This window comes from Bicyclus anynana, chromosome 14 (genome assembly GCF_947172395.1).
Source record: "Bicyclus anynana chromosome 14, ilBicAnyn1.1, whole genome shotgun sequence".
In the NCBI taxonomy this organism is placed as follows: Eukaryota; Metazoa; Arthropoda; class Insecta; order Lepidoptera; family Nymphalidae; genus Bicyclus; species Bicyclus anynana.
The window spans coordinates 7420274-7436778 of NC_069096.1; the positions used below are offsets into that span (position 1 = coordinate 7420274).

A 16505-nucleotide genomic window follows, 5' to 3' on the forward strand; every position below is an offset into this window, starting at 1 on the left:
TGATCTCGTACGGGGTAAGTCCTAGTATAGTCTAACGGCCGTTTTCAATAACCTATCCAAGATTACGGATAGATAGCTATCCTCGATCATCAGTAACAGTCAAACTATCTGTCAGTATGTTATTGAAAAGCAGATAAGAACAGAAAGATAGATTTTCCTAACTTTAGTAAGCGAAATGGCGGATAGATAGGTTATTGAAAACGGCCGTAAATTGCACTGTATAACGAGTGGGTACCTACTCATAGTCTCTTTTTATAAATTGCGAACAAATGAGCAAGCAGGTCAATTGATGTTAAGTGATTACCGCTGGCCATGAATATCTTCAAATGGTACGTACATTGTATGGTCATATTTTCAGAACTAATTAATTGGTTTGAATGATATTTTTCTTTCCTTCTGAATAATCTCAAATCTGTGACTAAGAAAGTCACAGATTTGGTCCGGGTACCGCACTTACTAGTATATCTGCAATGCTGTTTCAAAGTATGTTGTTTCGAAGTAAGTATGTATGTTGTAAGCTAAGGGACGATATGTACAAGTACATATTATGTTTTCTGTGGTATGGTTGCTAGAGCTATTACACGAACAACTACGAGTACTCGTAAGATTATTATTCGTTTGCTTGTTGTACTATACAAAATATAGTTCGTACTCGTAGTATTACTTCGATAGTCTTCTAAGCAACGTCATTCATTCATCGAGCTTCCATTCTTTTAAAAGACACTTAAGGAATAAATGAGTAATATATTTAAATAACTATAGGCAGTATAACACTCAGACAGTAAGCATTTTACTGATCTATTATTATCACAAGTTCGAGGGCCTAGCCAAATTACACGTCAATTATATTTCTATAAGCGTTAACGCTTCGAAAGGCGCAGGGCAGAAGCAAGTGATGTCACAAGTAAAATAAAATCTTACAATATTTCCTAAGCCTAGAAACATTAAGCACACTCGAGAACACATCGAGTATCTTGTAATGGTTTTCGATTTAACAAGCGTGGCATATGTAGGCTGGTGTGCGGCATAATATTAATAACTGATTGTACCATTATTGCATCCTTACTAATACTAAAGAGTCTGTCTGTCTGTACGCGTTAAAAAGAAAAATATCACGAATAACCGCTAAACCCATTTAGATTAATTTACAAGCACTTTTGAAACGTCAAGTTTGACTATTTGTAAAGGCCACCGGTTCGGAAGGCAGGTTCCGCTGAGAAGAGCCGGCGGAAGAGTTGCTTTTTCAGTACATCTATATCTATAGGTACTTATTCTGTACATTGAAGATATTTTGAAAATGTTTGTTGGGGGACGTTATATAATCGATACTGAAGCTAAAAATATTTTTTTTTTCGATTTTTTGTCTGTCTGTTCGAGTTTTTTTGTTATTCGGGCATCACGCTGAAACTACTGAATGAATTCAAATGAAACTTGGTACAGTTTAATACGGAGAAGGTTATATGATACTTTTTATTGCGAAAATAAAATGAGAAGGGGGTGTAATATTGGTTGAAAGTTTGTATGGAAAATCCTTCATTTTTAGAGTTACTGTTTTAAAAGTTTGTTCATCAATCATAAACAAAACACGAAATATAAAGTGTTTCAAAATTTTTTAAAATTCAACCCTGAAATTGTTAAATAGGGCTTGAAAATTTACATTGATTTCCACGCGGACGAAGTCGCGGTCGTCCGCTAGTTTAGCAAATGGGAACAAGGAGCATGACATTACTTAGCCTTACCCTTACCAAAGAAATCAATAGCCATCCGCTAGTTATTATAATAAATTAGAGACAACGTGACTTACTATGATACTAAGGTCAGCGGAAAGTGTTTTTTTTAAAACCTTAATGACCTTAACGATGGTGTTAGACGAACATTAAAAACTAGGTTTAAACTAATTAAAAATGTTTATATGTGTAGATAATATTTTCCTGCACGTAACACTCAAGTTATGTAAGTTAACAGATAGAAATATACAGTAGTTATAAGTATACAGATTTTTTAGCGCTAGAGATATATTTTTTATTTCTCGGATGATTTTTTTTTTTATTCTGTACAAGTTAGCCCTTGACTACAATCTCACCTGATGGTAAGTGATGATGCAATCTAAGATGGAAGCGGGCTAACTTGTTAGGAGTAGGATGACAATCCACACCCCTTTTGGTTTCTACACGACATCGTACCGGAACCTGGACAAATTAAGAAAACCTCAATAAACCCAGCCGGGGATCGAACCCAGGACCTCCGTCTTGTAAGTCCACTGCGCATACCACTGCGCCACGGAGGCCGACAAATCACTAATAGGAAGGAGAATCACTAATAGGAAACTATATATAAGTATATTATGTGCTAAAATATCATGAAGAACGATGGAGCTGTTAGGTCAGAAGTAGGTACCTAACTAACAAAATTACATAACAAAACATGTACCTCTACCTACCTATCTAAGGTCGTCATGGTGGTTAATATTAATTATTATTATTATTACAAAAGCAATGACGGGCGAAATGATAGATCTAACCAATTATAGAGGAATGCAGTCAAAACTAATTACAAGTAAACGCGTTACGTAATACGTCAAATTAAATTCTATGAAGTATTTAGTAGAGTATATTATGGTTAACTAATGTACCATAAACGTACTTTACAATATGATTGAAATAGTAATTATTTTACAGTTGGGTCCTACAAGTAGAGCCTCAATAGCTCAACGGTAAGAGCGGTCGGACTCATCACCGAGGGGTGGTGGTTCGATCCCGGCCCCGTTGGTCTATTGTCGTACCCACTCCTAATACAGTCTTTCCCGATTAGTTGGAGGGTAATGGAAATATTTATCATATTTAAAAAATATGACAAATATTCTTTAAAAAAAAAAAAATAAAGTATCTACTTACTCGTATATTTACTTTACTAATATTATAAAGCTGAAAAGTTTGTTCACGTGAACGCGCTAATCTCAGGAACTACTGGTCCGATTTGAAAAATTCATTCATTGTTAGATAGCCCATTTATTGAAGAAGTCTATAGGCTATATATTATTCCCGTATTCCTACGGGAACGGGAACTACGCGGGTGATACTGCGCGGCATCAGCTAGTCATAATAAGGTCAAGGACTAGCTACTAGTAGCAAGAAAGTTTATTACTATCAAATTCTTTATGCAACTGCATTGCAGCATAGTTCGAATAAATGCTCAAAAGACAAAAAAATCTAATAATTCTTGTTTTGCTTACGAATAAAAGTACCACAAAGTCGAAGTAGGACGTGATCTAAACAACGGGACAACGGGTCCGTTTTTGAAAAAATAAAAAAACATATTGTAGAAAGGTGCATGATGCAGCGCTTTGTAAGCTTAAGCTATCCTTGGGGGTCCCTCCTACAGTAACTTCGTAAATAACAGTATTGTTATATTAATGCAGTAGCGATTGTTCGAAGCACGCTTGCGTTCTTCTACAACTTTACTCTTTTTCTGGATCAAAGACATTGATTTTATACTATTAGATATGTTACGTGCCTACAAAGTAACCGCAAAAAGAGTTCCGCATTATTTACCTACTCCAAGTAACATAGGGCGAAAATACACCACGGCCATGCGAAACGATGTCTGGAGAAGTAAAATACGTGTAGTGCCTATTTGTGTTTCCTGACATTATATATTTATGTTTTATATGTATAGTTTTAATACTTCCTGAACACACAAATCGACATTGCAGACAATATTTAGGTATCGTTTGTTTAAATACCTTTTGTTGTTATTAGGTACAAATGAAATTAAGACAATTAGCCACTGTTCGACTCAGTTTCGACACGCTAGTGACATGTCTATTAGTATAAAATCATTGGTCAAAGTAGCCATGTTCTTTTCTGTACCATAACAACATGTATTGTATAAAAAGTTCAGGATGAGTTTATTTACTTTGGCGTGTATAATATTAGAAAAACGTATGTTTACAATATATTTTTAATTCCTAAATCTAATCACTTTTTGATCATTGTGATGTTCAAGTTTTAAATTAATTTGAAATAAAAAAAATGTTGCATTTTACATAGCTTTACAGTTCGTTTCATGTAGAATAGTGCGGGTGACAGTTCGTTTCATTATTGAAAGTTTGCCGCGATTCACGATAATAGTACGTATTAAAATATCTGAAAAACACTTAAGTTGAAAATTCTACCCATAACATTTCATATTTGCTTACGCCTCACATCGTTGGTTTATGAGTAACCAAAAGTAGGTTGTAAAACCCGTACCACTACGTTTACGAATACGTCATTTAAATAATCAAATAATTATTATTCTTGCACTGTTGGCGACATTTTAATAATAGTCTTGTCTCGTATATGTTTCGTAGTTGTGACGTAACATGTGATTCATGGTCCTTGACCTATGCGCCATATCATCATGATTCACGATAATGAGGCGATAGTACAATAGTAAACAATCAACGTTATCTATGCCAAATGCGTCTACGTTCATTCTCAGCTCTCTTGACTATTTAATTCATCATTATACTCCGCGCCAGGATATAAGTCCAGCGCTAATGTCGCGCTCATTGTCATTTGGTAATGGCGGTCTTATTGTCATTTGTGTAAGGCGCTGTCAATTTTAGTTCAGGTTTTAGCTGCGTGACTTATTTCGTGGCGTCTATTAATGCGTTTCCTATTTTCCCGTCTAATCTCAGTCAAGTAATGTCACATGCCTGATGGCTACGGCTGTCAAGCCGTTAGTGCTGCAGGTATGTGAGATTGCTTGATCGTCAGTGGCTGACTTAATAAGGTTTCAGGTATGTTTTTCACACGCTGTTTATTAGACACGCATTACCTACAAACTATGTTTGACGAATTTTGTTATGTATCGTCCTACAATTGTTCCTACAACTGATGAAAGTTCTCTGTCATAAAGGGGGTACATTATTTCCTGTTGATTTTACGCATAATTTTTGGTTTTTTTAAATCTTTTTGCGGAAGGCACTCTTTACGATTTCTTTGTAAGAAGTATTACTCATAAATACCAGGTCCTTTCTGAGTAACAGAAAATTATAGTTCGTTAATTTAATATAGTTTAGAGGCCAATCACTACCATGTCGGTAAATAACGCCATATTATTTTTCTGTGTCGATAACAGTAGTTAGAGCAACTCGAACAAACAAACTCGCTGTCGCTTTTATTGTATTAACATTAGTATGAATATAACAGATAACACGCGTAGATAGCGGTGGTTGTTATTTGAAACCTGAAACACGCATTAAGCCTGCCACCCCAGTGCAGCTTTCCACAAATTTCACATTCAAGATTTCAATCTAGATAATAGTAATTCGAGGACCGTCGCCACCAGCCATGTGTAAACAGAGTGCTGATTGTGCCCCGGGGAAATCATCCGCCCTATGCTAATATTGGCGATCAACCTCTGTGCAATCAAACCATCTCTCATCGTGTAGGTATTTGCCCAACACTTTAAACATTCCCCTCTCTCATTTGAAGTATACGAACTGTTCAAAACTACTTATTCGAGAACTCGTTTTGTTGAATAAATAAAATTTCGTGAAAAAAAAATTCAACGGCGATTGTGCATTTGATTTGTATGAGTAGAAAAGGATTATTTGATGAATTGTCTCCGAGAAAGTGTACACGTGGCAGTGCAGGTACTCATGTGACTATATCACACTAGTATTATAAAGGCGAAAGTTTGTGTGTAAGTATGTTTGTTTCTCTTTTACGCTGCGGCTACTGAAGCTGATTTGGCTGAAATTTGGAATGGAAGTAGATTTTACTCTGGATAACACGTAGGCTACTTTTTATCCCGGAAAAATCCATGGTTCTCGTGGTATTTGTGAAAAACTGAATTCCACGCAGACGAAGTCGCGGGCGTCCGCTAGTAACCTAGTAAATTTCAGTCAAGGCGAAACGTCGCACTGGAGAAAAGCAAACAACGCAAGCAATCTGACGAACATGGGAAAATATTTAAAGTATTACATACTATTTACTGGCTAAACATACAGACAATCCAAGTATACGAATATTATAAAGAGTTAAAGTTTGTGGTATTGTAGGGGGTAATCTCTAGAGCTACTGAACCGACTTTGAAAATTCTTTTACCACAAGAAAGCCACGTTATCTGTGAGTGTCATATTCTATCGTTTTATCCCCGTATTCTCACGGCAACGGGAACTACGCGGATAAAACCGCGGGGATTTGGCTAGTAAGATATAAATAAAATAAATGTTTGATTTCATTTTCTTTGTACTCGATATATTATTGCAAAAGAATACAAGTTTCATACAGTTTAAATACTTGCGGCTATTTAAAAAAACACGAAGGGTCGATGTCACGTATCCTGGGAACTAATCTCCAGTGTCGAATCACGTGCGTGGGCTTCCCTTTCACTTAATGTACATTATACAATGTGTCCCCTTTACAATATGTAATTTTTTTTTTAATTCGTAATGGTGGGATTACTGCCCATGGTATCAAGGGTAGTTACGTCACATTGTATAAATTAATAACGCCGGCGGTAGAATCATTACCTAAATTGTTTTTTTTTTCACAGTAAACCCAAGTGTAGTCTTCGAGACCCCATCAGGAAGAGCTTCTGCATTCATCCAAACCCACCAGTTATGCTGTGCGTAGACTAAGGAGCCTACGGCAATAGGCTACTTGCCTCTTTTGTAAACAGTGTCTAAACTGAATTATGGAAGTATTATAAACTGTATTTTATTTTGTCCCGTCAATAATAACCACTAAAAAATTTAATACAAATGAAAAAATATCTACGTAAATTTTTTGCCGCCGATACACAACACATTAGCAAGTGACGTTATTAATAGAGATAACAGATGTGATATATCACGTCACCGCAAGCGCCAATCACAAACCGATGCCTTGTAGCGAATGACGTTTTATCATTGGCGTTTGCGGTGACGTCATAAAAATACAATTTTGTTTTATAAAAATATTACAATTACGAAATTATTTTCACAAATAAAAATGTGATTAGAGTTTCTAGGCATCTAAACTGCCTATATGCAAAAATCTTCTTAGTTTTATATATCAGGCGAGTAGCCTAACTACGAGTATGTATTGTACATTGTACATGTACGTAGTTCTTTTATTTTAAAGAAAATTTACCAAAATTTTTAAATATAACCAGTATTCCCAACAAAAGTCAGAGAAGAATGTTACGAGTGATGTCGTATCCACAGTCCACTCAGTAACGACATCAGTCTAGCGACGGGGATCGAACCATTACCTTTCGGTAATGAGTCCGATCTCTTTTCTGTTGAGCTATTGAGGTTTTATCGATACAGTATATGGCGTGGCACATACTTATTTTTTTTAAATTCTCTGCAAGTTAGCCCTTGACTGCAATCTCACCTGAAGCTAAGTAATAATGCAATATAAGATGGAAGCGGGCTAACTTGTTAAGAGTAGGATGAATCCACACTCCTTTCGGTTTCTACACGACATCGCACCGGAACGCTAAATCGCGTGACGGTACGTCTTTTCGGTAGGGTGATAACTGGCCACGGCCGAAGCCTCCCACCAGCCAAACCTGGACCCATTAAGAAAACCTCAATCGGCCCAACCGGGCATCGAACCCAGGACCTCCGTCTTATAAATCCACCGCGCATACCACTGCGTTCGCCGTTGAGCGTCATTTTACGTAATTAACACGTAACATGGGTCTTATAAAGGACATCGCATTTTTAATTTATGAATCATCCGGTTTGTCACTACATTTGAATAGAGCTAGCAAACATTTTGTAACTTTATTCCTTTATGGGTACAATAATGTCGTATAATGAGATAACATGGGCCACAAAGCCATGGGTAATCTATATAATCCTAGTAGTTTAAGAAAACTACCTTAACACCATGTAAGGATTAAAAAAAATTGGGCAATAGGGTAAACATGATGTAATGCGAGATTTTTCATGACCTAATTTAAGCCTATCTCTTCCTGAAAAACATAGCTTTCAGTTACTTGGTAGATACACGCACATGTTATAATATAAACGGCTAAAGATTCTGTTTGTCGCCGGTAGATTGAATCTTATCGGTTTTTTTGCTCAACTGTACTAGCCATTGGGGTGAAATTGTCAAATTGAATAAGTCAAAGTGATGCTTGACCAAGTTCTTTAGTAGTGAAATAGTCTATGATGCATTTTAGTTTATACATTATAGTCTCAGAGCCTGTGGCTGAATGAAGAAGTCAAACACTGAATACTGAATATTCATTACTAAGGCTGGTTTTAGAGTCACGCTGAAAAGAAGCTGACCGTCCGCGCTGTCAGACGAAATGTATTAACTCCTAACGTGCGGTAGTCGGCGCGCTACGCGCTGAGCCGTCAGTGCCCATGGTCAGCGTCCGGTCAGCGTGACTCTAAAACCAGCTTAACTTCTGTCAAAGCTTTTATCTTATGGGCCTGCCACACACTGACCAAGTGGCATGGGAAGTAGCAAGGACAAAAAGCAGAGACAATGTTACATGTAGAAACCTAAAAGTGTGGATTTTCATCCTCCTCCTAATAAGTTAGCCCGCTTCCATCTTAGAATATACGAGCACAGTGGTAAGAGCGGTGGATATACAAGACGGAGGTCCTGGGTTCGATCCCCGGCTGGGCAGATTGAGATTTTCTTAATTTGTCCAGGTCTGGCTAGTGGGAGGCTTTGGTCGTGGCTAGTTACCACCGACCGCAAAGATGTACCGCCAAGAGATTTAGCGTTCCGGTACGATGCCGTGTAGAAACCGAAAGTGGTGTGGATTTCATCCTCCTCCTAACAAGTTAGCCCGCTTCCATCTTAGACTGCATTATCACTTACCATTAGGTGAGATTATAGTCAAGGGCTAACTTGTAAAGAATAAAAAAAAAAGGAACACCAAAATGTACACTTAATCTGTGTGATAAAATTGTGTGACTTATGTTTAAATAGGTCACACAATTTTATCAGGTTTTGGATTGTATTCCTATTCCATATTCAATATACATTGTGTTAAATGTTTATGAACTAACCAGCAGATGTCACACAGCTTTACACACACGGAATTCTGATTCATAAAAAATTAAGAGTTTCAATACATCCTATTGGTTTGGTTCAGTTGACCATTGTGGTTCAGAGCATGTTAGCTCATTCGTGCCCCTCCTCTTTGCTCGCTAACAGTAACATTACTGTAACAAGGATTTCCATATACTCCTACTTTACCTACTGTGTAAAAGAAACAAATTAGAAGTTAGCTGATATTTTGATACAGTAATGTTATCATATACTCGAAGATAGTCCTTGGAAATAACAGCATAATGTATCTTCATAATATTTGTATTAAACAATAATTCAAAATTAACTTCTGTTCAGTATTCAAATAAAGCCATTAACAATTTCCACTTCACAAGAAATTGTAAGCAGTAATTAGCATTAAGTATTGAATATTTTTATTGATAGCAGTGGATATGAGATCTGCCTTTGATTTGGAGGTTGTAGGTTCAAATACTGTCAGGGACATGCACCTCCAACTTTTCAGTTACGTGCATTTTAAGAAATTAAATATCACATGCTTCTAACAGTCAAGGAAAAACATTGTGAGGAAAATTTACCATGTGTGTAAAGCCTGCCAATCCGCATTGGGTCAGCATGGTGGACTATTAGCCTAACCCCACTCAATCTGAGAGGAGCCAAATATGGTTTGTTAATGATGATGATGATCAAAGATAGTCTCTAGGTTTTACCTTGAATTACCATCTTTATATTGTGTGTAAGAATCTAGATTTCTTTCAACAATAATTTACTTAAATCCCATAAGACTTTTAAGTCCTATTAGATTTTATCTAGTTTATAGTTTGAGGGAAAAATATATTTCTTATTTATTAGATTGTTATCTAAAATCTGTCAATAATAATACAAACATACACCAATCAGATTCTCATAATGTTTTCCATGTTTGTAAAGGGCGCCTACCCTGTCCTCAAAACCCTGAACTCCCCACTGCTTAAAAATATACTGAATATTATCTATGGTAAGGACTCACCAGCCAGGGTAAACCTGTCCATATAGTTGATGAGGTTGACGAAACACAAAATGCCGACAGTCATGTATTCTTTGAAGGTGACATCGCTCAGATCGTCCCGTCTCCGAGACTGTTTCTCATGCAGCAATGCTGTCGCAGAATCATTGTCCCCGTTTATCACCAACTGTTGGTTGGATGTGTTTGGAGTAATGCTACTCTGGTCCATTTTACCCACCCCACAAATGTTCAACTGTTAATTAACTGCACTACCACTTGGCCGTATCCAACTTGGAGATTTGAAACACTACACAAGTAAGACTAAAAAGATAGAAATGTAGGTGTAAATGTCAGATAAGTGCCGGAAGGTCGGGCTAAAGCTTCGAAAAGCTTCAGTTTTACAGGTGGTGACAATAAAATTTTAACAATACACAACCGAAACTAAGCCCGCTACAGTGACAGACTTGCAGACAACTAAATTACATTTACAAAATCGGCACTTCGGTTCCGTATTCCACACTCGCGCCATGAACCGTGATGAACAACGCAAACGCAGGCAATTTAAAGTTATGTCACTGTCAGTTCTGTGAGTTGTCAGAGTTTTGACATAACTCAACGTCACTTATATGACAACACTCCATAGACAGCGAAATAAAAACGTCTCTGCGTTAAATAGAGAAAATACCTTAGACCATTTAAATAACAAGACCTGCCTCGCTGACCGTTACCCCTGTGGCAAAGATCAAAAGTCTATGATCTAACGCTTTTATAAAAACTGTTGCTATAGAATCGATGTTTCATTGTTGTAATCGTTTTCGTCGTGTAAAGAGCTCTCTAAAAATGTCAGTTAATGTAGTGAAATGGCATAAAAAGCGGCCAAAAACTTGTAGTTTAGTAAAAGATGGAGTGACGTTTCATTTGAAAGTATTTTAACCTTAATTTTATCAAATTTGTAATAAAAACAATTTATAAATAGAATCGATTATTTTGACGAAACAGCCAAACATCGATTAGTAATCGAATATTCTATGTAATTAATCTGTGGATAGTCTTAGCAATGTGTTTCTGTGTAAAAATTACGCGTGAGTGCATTGCGAGTCAAATTTACACACAACTATGTGTAGTGTATGGACATAGAATATTTTTAAAGGTGTTAAATATTTTCGATGTATGAGTTTACCTCGTCCCCCTCAAAAAACGACAGACAATTTTGTTGGTGAATTTGGGTGCGATGCATCTCCATATCTAATTCCTCTATGCATTCAATGTACTCTATGGACCACAGATAGACAATTAACAAGTCACAATACTTCTCTGTCTAAGAAATCTGAAATTTGATTTGAATCAAAGACAAAGAGTAAAATAATCTATTAATCTGTGAAAATAATCCAAGTTTGAATTTTTTTGTATTGCATTGCGTTGTGATTTACATATTTTCTTTTAATTCTACATTACATTTAGTAAAGATTACTGTAATGAAATTTTCAAATTGAAATACTGAAGTACTGTTTAGTGTTTACATTTATCCAACGAAATGTCCAAGTTTATATACTTTATAATTTTACTTTGTGCAAGTGGGAGTTTCAGTAAAAAATACAATGATGAAGAAAAGCCGACATGGGCTAAAAAAGACATTCGTGACTTCAGCGATGCTGATATGGAACGGTAAATTACAATGTTCTTATCAAATGCTGTATCAAATGTTATCACTGAGTGTTTTCATGCATTACTCTGTTTTCTAGGCTTTTTGATCAATGGGAAGAGGATGAAGAACCTTTACCTGAAGATGAAAAACCAGAATATATGCGAAAGCCTCCTACAGTAGATTTTAGCAAACTTGACATGTCAAGCCCTGAATCAGTTCTGCAGGCAACCAAAAAAGGTCAAACTTTAATGATGTTTGTAACCGTTGCTAACAAACCTTCGAGAGCACGCACAGAGGAGTTAACAAAGATATGGCAAACTGGTCTTTGGAGCAACCATATACAAGCAGAAAGGTGAGATTGTTTTTAAATGTAATAGTTATAGAAAAAGCTAACTTGGTATGGACATTTGGGAGGGATGAAAGTCATATTACCATAAGAATATTAAAATAGCATGTCTAAGGCCACAAGAGAAGAGGAAGGCTCAATAAGTGTGTGAAAGATGTGTATCAGTTTGAAGAATGAAAGAGATTGACATTTGGCAGACCCTGCATAAGTGGGATAGGTAACCGATAGAATAGATAGGATTATTTATAGAAAAGGGCTATTTATACTGTAGTATGTAATAAAAATGTTAAAGAACAGGGTTGGGAGCTATGGCTAACAGATGAGTAAGTGGCACACACATTCATTAATTTATATAAATTGGTAAGGAAATGAGCCTTTCATTCAACATTCCATCTTATAAGGAAAAGGACCTCCTGACCCTGATTTCTAGCAAGAGTAAATTATTTTATGGCTAATCCGAGAATTGGTCTCTCACTCTGCCAAACTTTGTTCAAATTGTTTTATTTAAGAGTTCCTTGAGTATGGGTAAATAAGAGCGTATTCTGTGACTTGAGTTCAGTTCTTTGTTGGGCAGCATGTCATGCTACTAGTTGTATTAGTGATTTTGTGCATTGTTTTATTGTTATTATTGAATTGTTTAGTGTGGGCATGGAGAAAAGGGGAGGCGAGCGTTAATGCATTCTTAAAGGATCCTTTAAACCTACACCCAAGGTGTTTCCTCTACCACAAAATGATGGTACAAACTCTGTCGCTGCTATCTGTCACATTATAATATCTCTCTTTACTTGTCTGTCTTATCAATTTCAATAATATCCTATACTTCAATGTCATTATTTAAATTTAGAGTTAGCTGTTCAAATGGTTATTCATTACAATGTTTTTTACAGGTATCTAATAGATGATGACAGAGCCATATTCATGTTTTCTGATGGTTCTCAAGCTTGGACAGCAAAAGAGTATCTGTTAGAACAAGATGAACTGAAAGATGTTCAATTAGAGAGCCAGACATATGAAGGCAAACATCCAGATGTTAAAAATAAGGTTCTCAGAGATGAACTGTAAGATCTGAAAGATAAACTATCTATAAGTTTTATTTATACAAACTTGGTTGTATCCAAGTATTATGTTTTGATAAGAATTTTAATGAGCAAGTCATCTTAATGTTTTAAATAAGATACTGATTAAATGTAAGACAAAAATAACTTGGTGCAATTATGCAGTGGTATGCACAGATTTCTCAACCAGGGTAAGCAATAGGTTGGCAGGACTCTCGAACCTTTAATGCATCTACAAAGGACATGCTACTGTATCACACATATTATAACAGATTGTTCCAGAGAAGTTCAAAATTTATCATATTTTTCTTTGGTTGTAAATCAGGTAGAACTTTTATTGCTATAAAAGCTTATATCTGTACCTATCCGCTACATATTTTTGAAACAATTCCTTACTTTATTCCATTTTTATAAAGTTGTAAATTTTATTGTGTTTAAATTTTTTGAGATATAAATTAAAAAATTGCTGAAATACAAGTACTCTTATTTTATTATCCACAAATTACAAAAATAAACTTTAAGCATACAATTGTTTTCTTAGGCGTCTGTAGCGCGGAAATGTTCTTCATCAATAGTTGAATATATGTGTCCCTCACCGCACATCCATTCCAGGGTGTTTCTAGAAAAAAATATTTTTTTTTTAAAAAAGAACATTTGACACATTTTTTTTTAATAAGAACAATATTCCCATTCCCCTCCAGTTAGTCGGGAAAGACTGTGTAAGGAGTGGGTATGACAAAAGACCAACAGGGCGGGGATTGAACTACCACCCCTCCACCCCACCTGGTGATGAGTCAGATTTACCGTTGAGCTATTGAGGCTATATAAATATTATAGTGTTACAAATGAACCATGCCATGTCTATACCATCGATAATTTACATAAATAATTTAAATACAGTGAATATTTTAGCATTTCAGGGATTCACTGTGGGTCTTGGGTCCATTGGGTAATAGAGTGAAAAACTCAGAGCAGAGCCCTGGACTTGTGATCAATGTGTGCACCGTAAATGCAAATATAAGAAATGAAATACTTACTCAAATTCAACATGAGACATCTTGTCCTTCAGACTAGCAAACATGTCCTGTTTACTTATACCTTGTTCCTGTGTGGAAGCTCTAATGAGGTTATATACCATTGCTTGCCGTGGATTTAATCCATTCACTGAAGCACTATCACCCATGCCAACCATGGAATTGGCTGGCAATCCACTAGTGAATGTAGCATTTGGTTCAGTTTTTTTCTACAAATTAAAAGAAATACTTTAAAATCTCAGAGGATGTCAACATCTAGACTGGACATATCTTACAAAACAAATTAAATGTACAGTACTTGTAGAGCTTACTGTGTAATAAGAAGCACACATACCTAAGACTACACAATCAATATTTTGAAAAAAAGCTGCTTATGGTTAGTTCATAAAAGGTAGAAATAGGTGAAAGACATGTCAACAAAACCTCTCTGTAACCTACTAAAAGGCCTTGCCCTATACGAGAATTGCAGCAAGTACTAAATTTACAGATGCTGCAAAACACACATGGTCATCACACAAATATTTTCCAGTTGTGGGAATGAAACAGTGGATAGTGAATGCAGATAGCAGGAATACTACCTACCTACTACTACCTACCTACTACTACCACTGTGCCACATGCAGTGGCATGCACAAGGTTTTCAACTAGGGTATGCACTACACATAAAAAATTTATAAAATGGAATTTTTTTTCTCCAACATAACTTAGTAATTAGAGGGTAGGCAGTGCATTTGTGCATCTATGGAGGGCACGCCACTGGCCACATTGTGGCTAAATATGACACAATTATAATATATATAATTTATTATTGTAATTATACTATACCTTCTTAAAATCTGCTTCCATCTTCAGTTTATTATTAATACATTGTAGGTAATGGAATGTTATAGCATTCATATCTGTGATTGGCATTATTTTGAATGCCATAATGACTTTTTTACCTTTGTTAGTTTTGACATTTCCATAGATTTGTATATAATCATTGACTTGCACCTTTGGAGCAGATTTATCCTGAAATTTTAAAAGGTTTCTATCAATGTTTAAGAAAAAATAAAAGAGAGCACGTGGATTTCATTTTTTAACCAATCTCGCAGGATCAAGGATTTTTTTGGAATGAAAATGTTAAGTGTTAATCCAGATTAAAATCTATTTTCATTTCGAATTTCAGCCAAATCGATTCAATAGTAGAGGCGTCAGAGAGTAACAAACATCCATACAAAATTTCACATTTATAATATTAGTAGGATTGCACTGATAAGAGTTAGCAGCCTTGTAAAACTTCAGTAAATAATCAGTCTGGGAAATTAAAACAACAACCCCCCATACCTCCATAATGGGATGCAATTTGCAAACTTACATCCAAATCAGTTCAGTAATTGAGTAACCAAAATTATTCTTTGCTTCACTCACCACCGAGCACTGGCATAAACAATGTAAAAAGAAGTAGTAACTAATACAATTAAAAATAAATTGCAAGGTTTGTGTAAGTAAAACCCTAAGGGGGTTGCCTCAATGTTTGCCTGGTTATAACTTGCTAGGATCGCTTGAGATGTCTTACATCTTCATCCATTGCTTCCATATCTAGCCACAGTACTGCTCGCATTCTACCAGTTATATCTTGTATAGTGTATGTTATTTTAGTGCTCTGCACTTGTATATTCCTTATTCTGGCTACTACGGACACAATTTGGATCTCCGTTCCCCATATTTTTACTCCATCGTCTCCACTATGTAGTGCTTGTTTAATCACAATTGGAGCTGTACGAGAAGCTCTTCTTCCCTAAAAATACACAAAAATTGGTAGGTTTAAACTTAATTATTTAAAGCTGCAAAGCTTTTAAGTCTAAAAAAACAACCCTGTGTGTTTTACTACAAAAATAGAAACTTATACATGCTAAGTTGTTGTTTGTCCATGATTTCATAAAGGTTATAGGTAGGTAGTTAATTAAATTTTTTATAGTATTACTTAATATTATGTAAATGTTACAAAAACATACCGATTTCTGGGGCTGGTTTGGAGTGTTAACATTACCGAATTGATTTTGTGTGTTAAAAAAACCACCTCCCGTAACAGATTGATCTAGAATAATAAATGAATAAATTGAGTCATTGAGTTTTATTCAATCATTGTTGTAACCATCGAACTTTAGTAACAACTTACCGTTCCACATTTTAATGTCACTTATTGATATTTATAAGTTATAATAAAAATGTTCCAAGATTTTTCGTAGTCCTTAATGGAATGAATTGAAACAGTTTTTATATTTATTAAAGACAATTTACAAGAACAACTTTACCAACTTATAAATTCAATTCAACTTGCGAATTTGCGGCCGGCGGTTTGTTTGCCGGTAAAATTAAATGACAGTTGACATTGACAATGACAGAAACAGATAAGATAATCCGATATGATTTTTTAACTACAGAAT

The 16505-nt window shown here is 35.6% G+C and overlaps 3 protein-coding genes across 5 annotated transcripts in view; 1 reads left to right on the forward strand and 2 right to left on the reverse strand.

The window, feature by feature from the left end:
* LOC112044453 (protein spinster) overlaps positions 1–10558 on the reverse strand; it is a 49999-nt gene extending 39441 nt beyond the window's left edge. For all 3 annotated transcript variants that reach the window (XM_024080308.2, XM_024080311.2, XM_024080309.2), the window contains exon 1: positions 10021–10558. In XM_024080308.2, the coding sequence (XP_023936076.1) occupies positions 10021–10225 (205 nt within the window). In that variant the 5' untranslated portion in view covers positions 10226–10558. The remainder of the gene's footprint in view (positions 1–10020) is intronic.
* An 828-nt stretch (positions 10559–11386) lies between these two features.
* Positions 11387–13680, forward strand: LOC112044452 (LDLR chaperone boca). The gene is made up of 3 exons (XM_024080307.2): positions 11387–11661; positions 11739–11993; positions 12875–13680. Exons 1-3 carry the CDS (start codon positions 11531–11533, stop codon positions 13047–13049), a joined length of 561 nt encoding a protein of 186 aa, XP_023936075.1. The 5' UTR covers positions 11387–11530; the 3' UTR covers positions 13050–13680.
* Positions 13510–16409, reverse strand: LOC112044451 (replication protein A 32 kDa subunit). Its single transcript, XM_024080306.2, has 6 exons — positions 16238–16409; positions 16074–16156; positions 15635–15856; positions 14902–15087; positions 14080–14285; positions 13510–13661 (listed from the first exon to the last, which is right to left on the reverse strand). Exons 1-6 carry the CDS (start codon positions 16245–16247, stop codon positions 13580–13582), a joined length of 789 nt encoding a protein of 262 aa, XP_023936074.1. The 5' UTR covers positions 16248–16409; the 3' UTR covers positions 13510–13579.
* Between the last annotated feature and the right edge of the window lie 96 nt (positions 16410–16505).

Bases quoted from the DNA above. Each gene is read 5' to 3' on its own strand.
- LOC112044452 (XM_024080307.2), top strand. From the start codon at position 11,531: ATGTCCAAGTTTATATACTTTATAATTTTACTTTGTGCAAGTGGGAGT. The intron at 11,662-11,738 runs GTAAATTACAAT...TCTGTTTTCTAG, and splicing joins AGCGATGCTGATATGGAACG to GCTTTTTGATCAATGGGAAG. The intron at 11,994-12,874 runs GTGAGATTGTTT...TGTTTTTTACAG, and splicing joins AACCATATACAAGCAGAAAG to GTATCTAATAGATGATGACA.
- LOC112044451 (XM_024080306.2), bottom strand. The intron at 15,088-15,634 runs GTAAGACATCTC...TTAAAATTTCAG, and splicing joins TGGAAGCAATGGATGAAGAT to GATAAATCTGCTCCAAAGGT. The intron at 14,286-14,901 runs GTATAGTATAAT...TTTAATTTGTAG, and splicing joins TGGAAGCAGATTTTAAGAAG to AAAAAAACTGAACCAAATGC.